Genomic DNA, 16,306 nt, shown 5'->3' on the forward strand with positions numbered 1-16,306 from the left:
CATGAAATAGTAAAGTGGGATTATTGATAAATTATTTTTGCTTCTGAAATATAAAGAAAGGAAAATGGTATAGTTTAATACTTAAACAAATTTAAATTCTACATTTAATTCCTGCAGATCTAATCAATCATGATCTTTTTCAATCGATTGATGTATTATAACATTCAATAAACGATGACAAAAACAGACAACCATAGAAAGCAATTAAAAACTAAATAAAATTTTATTAAAATAATATTAACATGCAGTCGAATAAGAATAAAACAAAGATTTAAAATTTCAACATAATATATTATGAAGTCAAATTTACTTTTCTGCAATTTATAGTAATAACGGATTAAAAAAAATTAATAAAAGTTAATGGCAAAAATATTTCATTGTCATTTTCTATGTAGAAGAACATCAAAACGAAAATTCATCCAAATGATCAAGTACGGAAGCTAGACAAGTATATGAATTAAATAGTTTTCTTTCAGGCTTAGACATAATTTTTTCAAGCATGAACATGAGATGGTGATGAATGTTTGTGAAAGTAGCACCAAAAGATAGTGATAAATTTATCCAATCTTTTATACAAGAAGACGATGTGACTTCTGTTCCACAAAAAAGAGATGGGTTTTGTAGTAATCCTCGTGCTGACATTACACCTGGAATTAAAAACGAATTATGAAGCATCTATTTTTAAGAAATAAAATCACATAAATCAGATAGCATAAAATAATTCAGCAGCAATATAATTAATTTCAGAAATAAGAGGGGAACCTCAATTAATTTTTTAAAAAGAATTTTGCCTGTTTAGATGATAAATCCTTTACACATGGAACAGCAATTAAATGCATAATTATACAGATCTGAGAGTAAAAATTCATTTCAGTGCTTAGGAAGCTTAAGTATATAAATATTATTTTGTTTTACTTCCTCAAGAGTTTTTGCTACTATATTACTTTTTATAAATGATCACAATTTCACAAAAATGTGGGAAAAAAGCGCATCAATCAGAATGTGAGTTATTGTACACGACATACACGAGTTCAATGTATTTTATATCCCCTACAAAAGAAAATAATATTTGTTGAAATTAATACCTTGACAAGAAATTTAAGCCCTGTAAATTCAAAAAGGTTATGCTGCTTCTTTTATCACAATTTCAAATTCTTACTTTTAATTGAAATTAAGCATTTGGCTATAAAATTACTGATAATATAGCATAATATAAGGGACATGAATTATTTTTAATACATCAAATTAACTATTAAAACATTGCAAAAATGTTCAAAAATTAAAAACTGGAACGTTTATGTCAATACAAAACTAATTCAAGAAACCTTAACAAATACCAAAAATTACATAAATGCTTTAAGAAATCTCAGCTGACAGTATGTGATTCGAATTTCGATGATGCATGTTTGCAGATCGACCAAATAAAGGACAATTCTTCTTTTCACTTTTTGCAAAACCAATTTTATTTTTACAATTCCATAAAAATTTATTAATTATATTTTCAATTTACTAATTTCATTTTTACAATTCCATGCAATTATTCCATTTATTGTGACTTTTCCCCACTATTTGCCAAGCAGTCAATTTTTTATTTAGTTTATCGAATGGATTTTTAAAACTTTTATTAGTAGAAATGTTTAGCATAAGACAAAGATATCGATACACTTATTTTCATCGAGCTACGAGGAAAGTTTCTTCGCATTTTAAAATTTCCTATGACCTTTTTAAGAAAAAATTTAAATCACTAAATGCAATACTTTTCCACCTTCACCCTGAAGTCAACCCTTCGTCCATTTATAGCGAGAAATTATAAACAAACCTATTCATAATATTAATAATATTTTGCGATAATGTAATTTTTATAAAACAAATAAATTTTCTGCATTTCTTACATTTTAAAAAAATTTAAAAAAAAAAAAGACAAGAAATTTTAAATTCTTAGCACATGCGGAAGCGGTTATACTTTATATAAATCCATAGTAAAATTTAGAACCTCTCAATTGACAATTATTTTCTGCTCGAAGCCATCGACATATGATGAATAATCAAAGATATAGATCTGACGTTGCAACAACATTAAGATAATAGCTTAGATAGAAATAACAAGTATAGAATGGTTATCTCACATTCTCCATAATAAAAACAGAATATCTGAATGCCTTAACTGAATTATATTAAATTATTTAAATTAGTGGGTGTTCTAGTATTTTTGAGGAAGATTTTGGAACTATAAACAGGGCAATTAAACTAAGTAGACTAAATCTACAGGGTTAGCAAGAAATAAATTACCCACTTCAGAGTGCTCTAACATACGTTCTATTGATCCAAATGAGATAAAATTTGAACTACATATTTTTGAGTTGGTGCTCTTTATATTTATTAAATTTTAAAAAGTACAAAAATTCACCGTTAGGTGGCGTTGTAATACACATAAAGCCTTCTAATATGGTTTATAATTGTTAAATAAAGTAAACTTAAAATTGCTCAATATGTCCTCCTTCATATTCAGCAATATGCTCTAATCGGAGAACCATATTTTCTATAGATGACCAGAGTAAGTCTGCCGGAATATTAAGAATAAGGCGCCGAATGTTGTCCTACAGATCTGGTAGAAATGATGGCCTTTCACGGTAGATATTGCCCTTCAAATAACTCCATGAACAAAAGTCGCAAGGGGTGATGTCCGGCGAGAGAGAAGGCCGTGCTATTGGGAAATGACGGCTGATAACTCATGCTTCTGTGAAATACTGTACTAACAATCGCTTTACACGACGATCAGTATGAGGTGGTACACTATCCTGCATGAAAATGATGTCCTGAAGGCATCCATGCTGTAGAAGAGTTGGGATTATAAAATTCCTCGGCATATCATGGTACCATTACCCTGTGACGGAACATGTTTAGATTCCATTTGAAGTTATCTCTTCAAAGAAATACGTTCCAATGATAAAGGTAGCTGTAATACCACATCATACTGTCACTTTTTCAAGATGTAAGGGTTGCTCCTGGTTAACGTGAGGGTTTTCTTCTGCCCAAATTCGACAGTTGTGGGTGTTAACTTGCCCATTGAGGCAAAAGTGGGCCTCATCACCCCACAGAATGTTCCATGCCCAAGTTGTGTCAACCACTATTCGAGAAAGGAACTGAAGAGCAAAAGTTTTACGGACCTCTAAGTCCTCATCCTGCAATAGGTGCACAGACATGATTTTGTATGGATAAAAATGCAAAATCTGTCGTACGATTTTTCGTACAGTTGAATACGGCATATCCAGAACATGGGAAACAACTGGCAAACTCACACTATTAAGCGACGACTGGCTGTTGGCTTCAACGAGCACGGTCGAAATATTTTCGATGCTGGAAGAAGGAATTTTTTTTTTCTCTTGTACCTGGAAGAATGCCAATTTACCCAATTTTTTTCAAATTTCTGCATCATCTTGTGTAGGGCACCTGGTGACATTGGACCTCTTCGTATCTGCTTCATACGACGAGAGCTGCAACGGACCATTTTCTTGCAACGTAGGCATGACGAACAGAGAAGAAACTAATGCTCGTGCAGAATCCGCTTTCTTTTTATCCAAAGAAAAATGATAATAGACATGCGCTGTAACGCAAATTATGTTTTGCATTTCAATATATGCAAATAAATACCATTTGTGTCGCAGCGCCATCCATTGATGAATTTTTGTACAAATTTTTATTAATTAATAAATGTAAAGCGCATTCTCAGAATAAGTAGTTCAAATTTTATCTTATTTGGACCAACAGAACGCATTTTAAAGCCCTCTGAAGTAGGTAGCTTATTTCTTGCTAACCCTGTATAACTAAATACAGGTCACAGGGAAGATAAATCCATAATATTTATCTAAACATAGTTTTTCTCTGCATTCATTAAAATTTCGCCTTTTCGCAAGGCAGAAATTCAATGTAAAATTTTCGATGTTCTATTGTAAATCAGAAAGAAAGAAAAGAAAGTAGCAAAGTATTAAAATAAAGAGAAAAACTTCGGGTTATAGCTAAGTTCTTCCCATTTTTTTTAAAAAAAAGAGAATTTTATAATGGATTTCATTTAATTTATTAAACTAAGGTCTTGTTTGGAGCTTTATGGTAGATGTTAAATGACATTGATAAAAATATGCTTCTTTGTTTCTTATATTGTTCAATGCAATTGTATTAACAGTTTTGCTCTGATTAACAACAAGTATAAAGCCTGTTCCTTTTTATTCCATTACTTTTATCTTTAGTTTTATCATTCTTTAATAAAATGTATTATAATTAATGAGAGGAAAATTTATCATAACAATATGAAATACTCGAAAATAAGCAATACTTAAAGAAAACTATTGTTCCTCCAAAGAAGAAAATATATACATCATTAAACTATAAAAGTATTTTGTTATTCCAAAATAATTTATTTTATATTAATTCATTATGGACTTCCCCTTATTTCAGCTATAAGTGCAGTAAATAAATTAAATCAGTATAGTAAAAAAATTATATTATAACTATATTTTATATTAATTGGAATATAAGTATTTTGGATGACATAGCCAGTCATGAAAGAATCTCATGCAATTAAAAAAACTCAAGTGGACCAAAATCAAAATTCACAAAAACTGCAATATTACCCAGCGATTACTCATAAAATATTCAGAATTTCATCTACTTTCTTTGTTCGCTTATTATAAACAAATTTTAGAAACCATGAGGACAAAAGAAAATAAAATCTCATTAATACGATTATTCTGAAGCTGGCATATATTCTAACAGTAGGTTTCAAATACTTAAACACAGTAAGAAGATACAATGTTCTCTGAAACAATAATAGAAGATATAAATAAAGCTTATAAACATGTTTTTAAATTGCTGTTAAACAAAATGAAACATTTTATTTATAAAATGCTTTCTGGATTTTAATGAATGAGATATCATAATAAAAAAAATATATGCGCTATATTTTTAGAAAAATACAAGTATTCAAGACCAATTTAAAGTATACAAAAAATTTAATGTTATTATAAACTGAAGCAATAAGATGTTTTTCCACTATTATCTGAAACATTTATAATTAAAAACCTTGCAATTCAAGTGAAACAGCATGAATATAGAAGCTATGTACCACTGAAATTTTATAAGTTAAATACTACACAAAAATCAAATATATTTTTTTAATATTCTCCCAAATTAAATACTGTTAAAATATTCTCCAGCACTTTGAGATCCATGTCTCTAAGAATGAAAAATTATCTGCTTCAAAACTGAAATATGTTATTTCATATGCATTATAATAAAATGAAAATATGCAAAAAAAAATTTGAAGTAGGCCATTGCACTTTTTACTTTTTGGCACATCAAAGGAGAAATGAACTTGTATTTATCAAATTCATATGGTAAAAATTAAATCCAAAAGATACACTAATAAAAAGCTACAATGCAGAAAAATGGCCTAAAGATGTGTAAAAAGTCACTTATATTTAAGATGTGATAGCATATGATGTAAAATATCTATTTGGTTTATAATAATAAAATTAAAAGTCTATTTTTTTATACAAGCACTTTTTGTATAAAACCATGTAAATTAAAAGCATAATTAGCAAAGAATTTACCTTCAAAATCAACCTAGCATAATTTAACATACGTGTTAGAATTTAATACATAAATGAATTTTTAAAATAATTACTTTTTCCATATAAAATAAGAATTGTTCAGAAAACACAATATGGTTTCATTCATTTATAAAATATGGATTAAATAATCTATCAGCACAGTAGGATATCTTACCATTAACACCAGTGTAACTATGAAATTTCAAAGCATCTTCTAAGCTGAAAATATCTCCGTTACCAATAACTGGTATAGATACAGATTCTTTAATTAATTTAATAGCATCTAGATTTACAGGCTCGTATCTTTGTGACTTAGTTCTACCATGAATACTTATCCATGACGCACCAGCTTGTTCAATTTGACGGCAAAATTCTATAGACTGCCTGTAAGGGGAAAAATTATTATATCGCAGAATTTGTATTTTATTGACAAGGAGTTTTAAAGTCATTCAAATTACATACAGTTTTGCATAATTTATACAGTTGTCAAGAAATAAAAAATAGAAAGAATAAATATCATTAAATATCAAAATTTATTTGTACTTCGTTCAAGTTTTAACACAAAGCACTGACTATTTTATGTTAATAAGTTAAGCAAAGTTTATAAGTTTAAAGTAAATGATATCAAATTGTAATACTATGGAAAGTTATTAGTAGAATTAAAATCATTCTCAGTGTAATATAAATTAATGAAAGAATCAGAAATACCTGACATCATCATGAAGTCGCATTTTCAAAGACACAGTGTATTTGGCATCCGATATCCTATTTCTAACTTGCTGAATCATATCCTGAACAAGTTCTGGTTTATTTAATAAACATGCTCCATATCCATCAGAAAGTACCCAACTGAGAAAAAAATGCACAAAATCGAAAAACAAACACGAAAAAATTCAAATTTTTACTAAGAATAAGTGATTAACTGCTGAAGTGACTGTGAGGGAGGAAAAAACCATCTTTAAATAGAACAACAGACAAGAAACAACCAAAACTGATTATATATTCTGAAATTTTTAATTTTTGCAATATAAGAGCATTTTTTTAATTCTTATCAGACATTCACGTAGGAACATTTATGGAAGATATTTACTGAAATATAAATTTAACAACAAAGAAGATATGTAAAGTGTAAGGAAGGAGGAAGTATTTAACCATTTTCAAAATTAATCAACTCTTGAATAAAAGCTTTTTGATTCATATAAGCTTCTTTATTTATTTACCGGCCAGCTTGGATTTGGGGCAAGCTGCATTCATTCAAATTTACTGTAATTAATTTATTGTGAAGTTTTTAACATTAGGAATTACGAATACTACACATAGCAAAATTTTGCCCAAATGTAAAATAACAGAGTTTTTAAATTTTTGCTCTTTTCTTTACTTTGTACTAAGTTCCGCAAAAATTGACATCGCAATCTACTTTAATTCAATTGTTGTTTTTGTAAAATATAATAATGCAATAAAATTTTTAATAAATTAAGAATCTGATAAATATACAATTATATAAGAACAACATAAACTGTGGTTTAGAATAGAAAGATATTTCAAATATTAGTTATATATTGCCCATGCACTTGCTAAATACTTTCTAAATATTTATTAAGTAGTTAATTATTGAATTTTGTCTAGCATATGATTTATGGTTTATTTAATAGAAAATTTTGACTTGCATTTTCAGAAATTTCAATCAAAAATTTCAAAATTTCAAAACTTGTACATTTTAAAATTTAATTTTAGTATACACTAATTGAACGTAAGTCATACCTTTGTGGGCAACCACAATTAAGATCAACGCCATCAGAGTATCTGTAACAATAAAAAAAAATAATCTTTTTCTATGGTAATTATTTTCACACATAAATTTTTTAAAGAGCAAAATATCAGGGACAAAACGCGAAAAGATTTAAAAGTAAAAATTGTGAATTACAATGTGAAGTTTCCAATTTGAGTACATGTAATAAATTTTACAATTCCGCTTGTTTATTTCAAATGCGAAGATATTTAGAATCTGGAATCACATATTTATTGGACAACATAAATAAAATTCAATTAATAAATTGAAAGAAAATCGCATATTTAAAATAAAAATTTATCCAAAAATATCTATTATTCATTTTTCATGCATTTGTTATACGGTAAAATCCATCGAAACGACCACCCCTTCGTAATTAACTTTTCACTCAATAGCCACTTTTGTTTGGCGTCAAAGTTTTGACCCTTAGTCACAATGCTAAAGTAGCCCCTGGGGATGGCTAATCAAACCCCTTCAAGTTGCAGAGTTGTCTGTCGCCTGTCCAACTTCACTGAAACCCATTCCTTTTGTCTCCCTAATCTTTGGCATTTTATTGAGAGAAAGGAGGGGAAGAATACAGACATTCAAAAGCAGCACTAGAAATAAAAATTGACCATCCTTTTTAATTAGCTGAGAAAAATGAATTTCACCCTTTACCATACGGTGAGATAGATGTGGCCGTGGTTCTTTTGATTTCTGGACGATTCATGCATGTGCATTCAAAAAATGTGACATAAAACGTGCAAGGTAGCAGAATATTTCAATTAAGGAAGAATGCAAATAAACACAATCATTAAGGAAAAAAAAATTTTAAAAGAGTATGAAATTTTTTTAATTGTGACATAAAACAAATACTCACAAACAAAATTGTTTTAGAATGGTTCAGAAATGCTCAAGTGAAGAAAATTCTTGTAAATGAATAAATCCTGACCATAAATTGCAGATTCTTTATATACTAAAAAGTTTCCCATCAGTAATGGATGACCGGATAGGTTTCGCAAAAATATCAAGTGTCAGTTACTATGCGACAAAGAGATAACTAACTATCAACGAAATCCGAAAATAGAAGATATTGTCTATTCTTCAACCACTCTAACAAACTGATTTTTGATTTAATTTTTCAATTAGCAAACCAAATTTTTTTTTAAATTTATACTGAAAAAAATTAAGACCAAACGAATACATGCAATTAGAGGGCATAATATAAAATTGTCCAAAATTATTTATATTTTATTAAATGTCTTCTTGACTGTTATATTCAATTGGAGATCATATTTTTATTGTCAAATTCTGGTATTTTTGTGGAGAAAATTGAATAATACTTCTGCAGAAAAAGTCAACATTTAAAAACTGACTTAAACCTCTTTCTCTGTTTGCAACAGAGTGAGAGAGGATTACACTGAAATCATGTCAGTCATTAACTCAGCCTTTGAGACCATCCAAATTAAGTTTTCTCTCGTCGAAAAACAAAATTTGTATCTATTCATAATCCTGATGCATGTTTTCTGACCCAGAAAAAACATGCAACAAATAAAGTATGCTCAGGGTTCGTAGTGAGAAATGGATGTAAAAATCAAGCACCTTTAAGCACTTTTTAAGCACCTTAGTGAAAAAAATTAAGTACATTTGCACATGCATGGGTAAATAAACCCACGTATTTTCTATGCATAGGATTTTTTCATGTTACATAATAAATTATAGTTTTCATATAATTTTTTAAAATTATTTTTGAAAGTTTTAAATATGTATTTTTAAAATGTTAATCTTTGACAAGAAACTATTTTTTTTATATTTTAAACGAAATATTCTAATATGATATGGCAAATTCTAAAAATGGTTATAACTTTTAGAGGTTGAATCGAACTTCATCACTTATTTAGACACGCAACATTATCTTTAAGTAATACAAGGAAATTCTGAAAATTTGAGTTATGAGCAAATTGAATAGAATCAATATTAGAGATTTAAATTTGGATTAGATTTTTAATCGATGGGGACTTAAATAATCAGTAAAATAAATACATAATGGAAAAAATGGAGAGGAAATTGCTTATTCTTTAAAAATCTAAAAGGAACCTATAACCATGAAGTTACCAGATAGAAAGATATATACCTAAAGAAGCTCGAGTTGCAACATGTTTGATACATTTCGTTCCCATTTCGTCTCTTTGGAATAAACATTTCAATAAACGCCGATGCCCATTGTTGAAGAAGGAAGTGAAAAAAACGCTCATAAAGCGTTATCTGAACACTAGTTGAAACTCCTGGAACCCTACCCAGAATTCTTCTCTTTCAAGGGTTTTCGTCCTTGATACATCCGACAAACAAAGATTTTTTATTGTGTTTTCGATTTATTGTATTCAGTGTCTGTGTGATGGGGGGGGGGCACGTTTGCGGGAATAAATATTTTCCTTGTACTTTCGAGAAAATTAGCACTTTTAAGGTCCCTTTTTTCGAAATTAAGCACTTTCAAGGTGCTTAAAAATAATTTTCAAACTTAAGCACTTTTCATGACGCTAAGCACCCTGATGCTTCTGAACAGATAATGGAGAATGGAAATCTTTCAAAATTAAATATTTAGGTTTTCCTTAACAAAAACACAGCATGTCTTCGTTCAAATTCTGCCAACGTATCCATAAGGCACTAATCACAATAAAAATTCTTGAGAGGAAATTAGTTACATTAAGCGATCAAATCTTTTTTGTGTCTTTCATTGTCTTCTGGATCTTTCCCGTCCAGAGTAGTTACTAGATTATGAAAACATTTTATAAAATGCTCGACTTCTTCCATTTCTCGGGAAATTCCAAAAAAAGGCCTCAAAATTTTGATTATTTCATCTCAGGAAAGTAACAAGTTCTATAATATTATGACTCGCGATAAATATCAAGAATTTCCTTTTCTTGTTATTTTATAAGTCAAACTCTGCATGTGCATGGCTACAAAGTGTAAATTCTTAAAAAAATAATTTTTGCATATTCTTAATTTTGTAAATAGTTTTTGTACTTGCGACATCTAAAATTTTAATATTTTTCAGTTTTGGTGAAATAAACCCGGAAATAAATAAACTCATCATGAAATTAATTTTATGAATAATGTATTAATAATAATTAATTTTATGAAATGCGTTTTCACTTATTTAAAATGGTGATAGCGATAAATTATCAGTATTTCCATTTGTAGAAATTTTTATTAAAAAAACTAAATTCCCTCTATATTTTTGAGAATGCGCTTTTAAAAGAAAACTTCAATATTAAAAATCCATAACAATACATACTCAAGTGATTTTATCGCATAAAATGTTTTTATCTTCAATTTTCACTTTGCTATTGCAAAAATCTAAATTAAAACTTATTCATTAAAATATTGATTACAGAACATAAGCAAACTTAGCCATCTGAGTGATTTGTTTGCATGTCATAGATGTACTGATTTATTGAAGATTTCAAATTTAATAAAATCACATTAATTTACTCATAGACACTATAATTTGATGCCAAAATTTTATGGAATCTTGTATGGATTAAAAACTATGCATTTTTAAAACAGATGTTGTCATCCAATTTAATAATTTGAAAAACAGAGCGATTGAATGGTTAACCGAAACCAAAGCTTGAGCAATAAAAATATTAGCTCTTATACTTCATCTACAATAAATTAACGCATCTATGGCATTGGTTTATTGCAAATAAATTGGTTTACACAATATTATTAAAATCACTGACACCTTTATATTTACCTGTAAACAATTTCTGTAGCATCAGCCAAGTCAGCACCATTATTTGCAGCAAACTGAACAATTAAAGGTCTATCTTCTACGAAAAGGAAGATAAATAATTACCAGAGATTATTCATGAAAAATACAATGAAATTACTTTTTCAACCAAATAAAAGAAGGAATTTTAGAAATCAGGTCATTTATTTATTGCCATTAGATTCAACTCAATACAAAATCAAAAGAGAGTATAATATATATTTACAACAGAGTTTACTGATTTGAATTTTATTCTCATTGCAGTTGTAAACATCACTTAAACCAAAAACAAGATTGTAGTGTTAGTCTCCAAATTTATCATTACATAACCTCGTGCAGAGAAAAATCCATAAATATTAAAGGCTGCTTAATAAATAAAAAATAAGAAATTAAAAAAGATCCCACCTATAAAGAACAGAGTCAGAAAAGTTGATCAATTAAAACAGTTTTTAAAAAAAATACTATCCGATTTTTTCAAATTCATCTCTTTCTCTCCACCATCATCAAAATTGCCTAAATAACCAAACACTCCAATACACAGAATCCGAATTATAAAATACATATGGAAATTAATAATACAAATCTCAGATTACTCAAGATACACGGTAAAAAGGAAAGAGAAATAAATAATTGGACACCACTGATAAAAGAGATAAACACAATTTATTCATATTCAATAGATGGTACAGCCTCCCTCTGGGCAATACTTGTGGAAAGTATTGCCCCTTGAAGCAATGCTTTCCGCAAATGTTTGGATGATTGACAGTGATATTTTGTTCCACTCGGCTTGGAGAAGACATGTAAGTTCTTTCACCGATTTCGGAAATTGCTGCAACCCTTAATTCGGCAATCCAACTCGTCCCAAAGGTTTTCTAAAGGATTTAAGTCTGGACTCTGGGGAGCCCAGTCCAGTCGGTTCACCCCATTGTCCTCATAGCAATACATGGTGGACCTCGCTGCATGACGAGTGACATTGCCATCCTGGAAATAACAATGATCCAACCCATAAAATTGCCATAGTGTAGGAAGCACATTGTTGTCTAGAATAGTGGAGTCGGAGTCGGCGTTGAGCTTACCATTAATTGGGATCAAGGGTCCTACCAAAACCACGAGAAACATCCCCAAACCATAATTAAACCTCTGCCAAACTTTACTGTAGGCTTAATGATTCTGGCAAAATGGATTCTTCGTGCATATTCCAAGCCCAGGCTCTGCCGTCCGACTGGTAGAAATTGAATTTTAATTCAACACTCCATAGAATCTTGATTTCCATTCCTCTACGGTCTAATTTCGATGTGCCTTGCACCACTTCAATCGAACAGTGCAGTCGGATTTTGTAATCAAAGGCTTATAAGCAGCTGCACAGACATGGAAACCAAGCAAATGTGCTTCCTTGAGGATGCTACTTATCGAAACAACAGACCCAGTTGCTTGTTGGAACTTCTGGAGTTTGGTGCGGGTTTTCCAAATTTCTTTGGATAGCACTTGTCGGTCTCTATCTCATAGTTTCTTGAATCTGCCGGGTCGAACCACATTCCAACAATCACCACTCACCTCCCAGTTCTTAATCACAAAGGCCATTGTCGATTTTGGAATGTTTAACTCACCAGATACGTCCCTTAAAAATCGGTCATTTATGTGATATCCGACAGTTACGCCTTTCTCGAAGTCAGACAGCTCTGAATTTCGTGGTATTTTGCATGCGACTATGTTAATGCTGTTTCCTACACGATATTCAAGCACAAAAGGCGTGATGTAGATCAGGACAGCAGATATCCTCATTAACATGGATGCCCAAATACTTATTGGTAGATAGTGTATTTGAAGAAAATTAACCAGATAGAAACTAATAAAACACAAGCACCAACCCAGAAGAAAGAAGCAATGAGGAAACAAATTTAAACAAAATCAAACTCCTTCTACAGAAAGTGTCCATAGAGCAGTAAGCAACACTGAAGAAACAGCAGACTTAATAAAATTAATCTAAGAAACTTTTTATTGTAAAAACAAAAGAAATTAGAAAATGAAGAACAAATAATTTTTTTCATTCTGATAATATTTAATATTTTACAATATCTACGCACACTCCGATTCTAAGCTCATTATCAGGGGCAGCGACACAGGGGGGGGGGCGAGGGTTGAACCTAGTTCGCGACCACTTGCACAACCACCAATAGACAAGGCCGCTGCGGTCTTACGTGACATCACAACGAGAAGTTACATTTCATTCCTTTAACATTAAGTCTGTGCGCGCTGGAGAGTCAAGTGAAATTAATTTTCACTTGTTAATATCATTTCATATACATCTATATCATGCAATTCAACACACATATATTGTAGAATTCATTAATAATTAAAATGCAACCGCTTTCCACATCCCCAGAGGGTATGACATTTGATATGTATTACTTTTTTGCATTATTTGCAAAGCAGGTTTCCTGGTAGATGTATCTCCCTTCCGAGTAAAACAATGGAAAAAATGAATGAAAAAAAAATTGATGAATTTAAAAATAACTCGATACCAAAATAATTTTATGAATATTTGCTGTGGTGTGAACTCCAAGTAAGCAATAAAAACAATATTCAATGAAACAATATTTAATTCTATTGATGCTTCAAAAAATATGAAATAAATCTTTGAAACATTAGAAGTGCTTGCCTTGGCTGCCATTTAACTTTATATTTTATCATTATTTTTTGTAAGAAATTACTTTATTAAATTTGTCAAGTTTTCTTTTCTTTCTGGCTTTAAAAGAGCTTTTCAAATTGTCATTTAAATATTTACAATAATTATTCAGTAAAACATTTACTGCTGGCCAAATTATCATTCTATAAACATTCTCTGGTTTATGCCCTGAAATGCATTCGCCATAATCATGTAGCTGTTCTTCATTCTCTAAATTATTAAAAATTATCTCTGTCGCTAACTAAATACTTTTGATTGGAAAATTTCAAAAATTCTTCTTCAAATATGGTACATAATTTCTAAATTATAATATAAAACTACATTTACAATGCATTTTTGGGATATAAAAGCTTTCCTCGACTTAAATTTTGAATTAAAGAAGTTGAGCAGTCTAGTTCTTTTTCAGCTGTAATTTTTTTTTTTTTTTTTTTTTTTTTTAAGACTGTGTAGACACAGTAACCACCTAAATATTTTGGTCAGAATTTTCAAATTCTGACCAATTATCTCTTAATGGCTTCCTGAAAAAGTTCGAGATTTCCATGATAGTTTGATGTTAGACAATTTTTTAGAATACTATGCATTCTTATTTGTTTTCACTTAATTTGTTTTGACAGATGCACTAATATTTGATTTAAATTGTTAATGTTATTGAATTTTATTGGTAAAAAAGAAATACTAGTTTGGGGTATTTAAGAGGGGCACTTAATTATTTTCCTGACTTCGAATCAAATAGAATAGCTTCTCTTTCAATATCATTTGTTTTAAAATGTAATTCACAAACCTACAGTAAAGTAAATTATTCGTAAATATTGACTTTCTTTCATGTTTAATTTAAATGCAGTAACACATATACAACATGAAAATACAGTGACATATATATATATATATATATATATATATATATATATAAAATACATTATATAAAAAATACATTATATAAATACAGTAATATATATATAAAATACAGTATATAAATACAGTAGCATATATATAAATACAGTAACACATATATAAATACAGTAACATATATATGTAAATACAGTAACACATATATAAATACAGTAATGTATATATAAATATAGTATAACATAATAATATATATGTAATTACAGTAACATATACATAAATAAGTAACATATACATAAATTTAGTAACATATATATAATCATAAGTAAGGAGCGTTTTTATTTTGTTTACTCTGAGGTATTTATCGTTATGTTATATAATAAAAGTTAACTATAAAAAGGTAATAATAGAATGGCCATATAATAATAAACAAATCATGTAAACTTAATTATGGCAAATATTATAATTATTACTGATAATAATACTGCCTACATTACAGCATTTTATGAAATAATTCATTTTATAATGCACATGATTAAAATCGCGAATAATGGATATTATCGAGCAGTTAAAACTTCTAAAGTGAGAATAAATGATTTTTCATTTTGAAACATTTGACATTACTTTAAAACAATTAAATGGGCTTACCCTACTGTGCTATGGCGGATAAAATCCATCACGATGTATGGCACTTAACCAATTCATTTTAAGTCCTTCATCTTTAGGAAAGCCAAAAACACTGACTCCTGAGTCATTCCTATAATTTCCATTACAGTTTGGAACATAGCAGATGAAAGGCATTTCTATTCCTTATTTTTAGAAAACTCCAAATCAATTTTCCTGCAAACAACAAAATACCCTTCCTGTCTCCTCAAACACGAGATTGACCACTGGCTAAAAAATGGCATGGAAAGGAGAGAGCTCATTTCTTATCAGTAAGCTTGATGAGGGTGAGATTCTTCCAGTCGGTTCCCAAATTCAAACCCACTCGGTGCGACGCCATGACTTTCTATGACGCAAGTATTCTGGCCTTGTCTATCGGTGGTTGTGCCACTTGGCCCGTCTCCTTCGGTGAAAAATTGAGAATTCAATCGGCAAAGATCTTCACAATTCCGGGAGGGAGGCGTAGAGAACTGGAAATCAAAGATTCTAAAAATTTTAATCCTCTTTTAAAAGTTATTATATAGTATAATCGAAATAAACGAATTCTGCATGGTATTGACGACTTAACAACAGTTAAATCGTTAAGTTAAACTTAATAATAATTAAGGTTGCAAAATGTTGGACATCTAATTCTGATGTCGACCATTCAGTAATTTGCTTGTATTCCATTTGACAAAATAACCGACATGGCGACAAGAGAATTAGATGCTGCATTGGGCCGATTGTTTTTGCTCGATCGATTAAGAAATCAACACGACGGATGAAAATGTGCAAGCTTGTTATTTTCATCGTCTGTTTTTGATCATTTGCCGGAGGAATTGTTAAGGAAAATGGGAATGTCAGCATTATTTAAACCTGGGGCGTTAGAATAATATAGCGAAAATATGGACATCTTTCGACTTATTTTTCTCGACTAAACTTTTAATGATTACTTAAGAAAAGAAGTGATATTTTATTTCAGCAAT

At 29.7% G+C, this 16,306-nt stretch overlaps 1 protein-coding gene across 7 annotated transcripts in view; it reads right to left on the minus strand.

The window, feature by feature from the left end:
* Positions 1 to 250: 250 nt before the first annotated feature.
* The window catches only part of LOC129959971 (tRNA-dihydrouridine(20a/20b) synthase [NAD(P)+]-like), a 51,511-nt gene continuing 35,455 nt past the window's right edge, over positions 251 to 16,306 (minus strand). For 6 of the 7 annotated variants that reach the window (XM_056072915.1, XM_056072917.1, XM_056072913.1 and 3 more), the window contains exons 3-7: positions 11,132 to 11,207; positions 7,368 to 7,409; positions 6,315 to 6,455; positions 5,782 to 5,990; positions 251 to 647 (exon numbers count right to left, since the gene is read on the minus strand). In XM_056072915.1, the coding sequence (XP_055928890.1) occupies positions 403 to 647; positions 5,782 to 5,990; positions 6,315 to 6,455; positions 7,368 to 7,409; positions 11,132 to 11,207 (713 nt within the window). In that variant the 3' untranslated portion in view covers positions 251 to 402. The remainder of the gene's footprint in view (positions 648 to 5,781; positions 5,991 to 6,314; positions 6,456 to 7,367; positions 7,410 to 11,131; positions 11,208 to 16,306) is intronic. The other variant, XM_056072918.1, reaches the window with a different exon arrangement.

Source organism: Argiope bruennichi, chromosome X2, assembly GCF_947563725.1.
Source record: "Argiope bruennichi chromosome X2, qqArgBrue1.1, whole genome shotgun sequence".
NCBI lineage: Eukaryota > Metazoa > Arthropoda > Arachnida > Araneae > Araneidae > Argiope > Argiope bruennichi.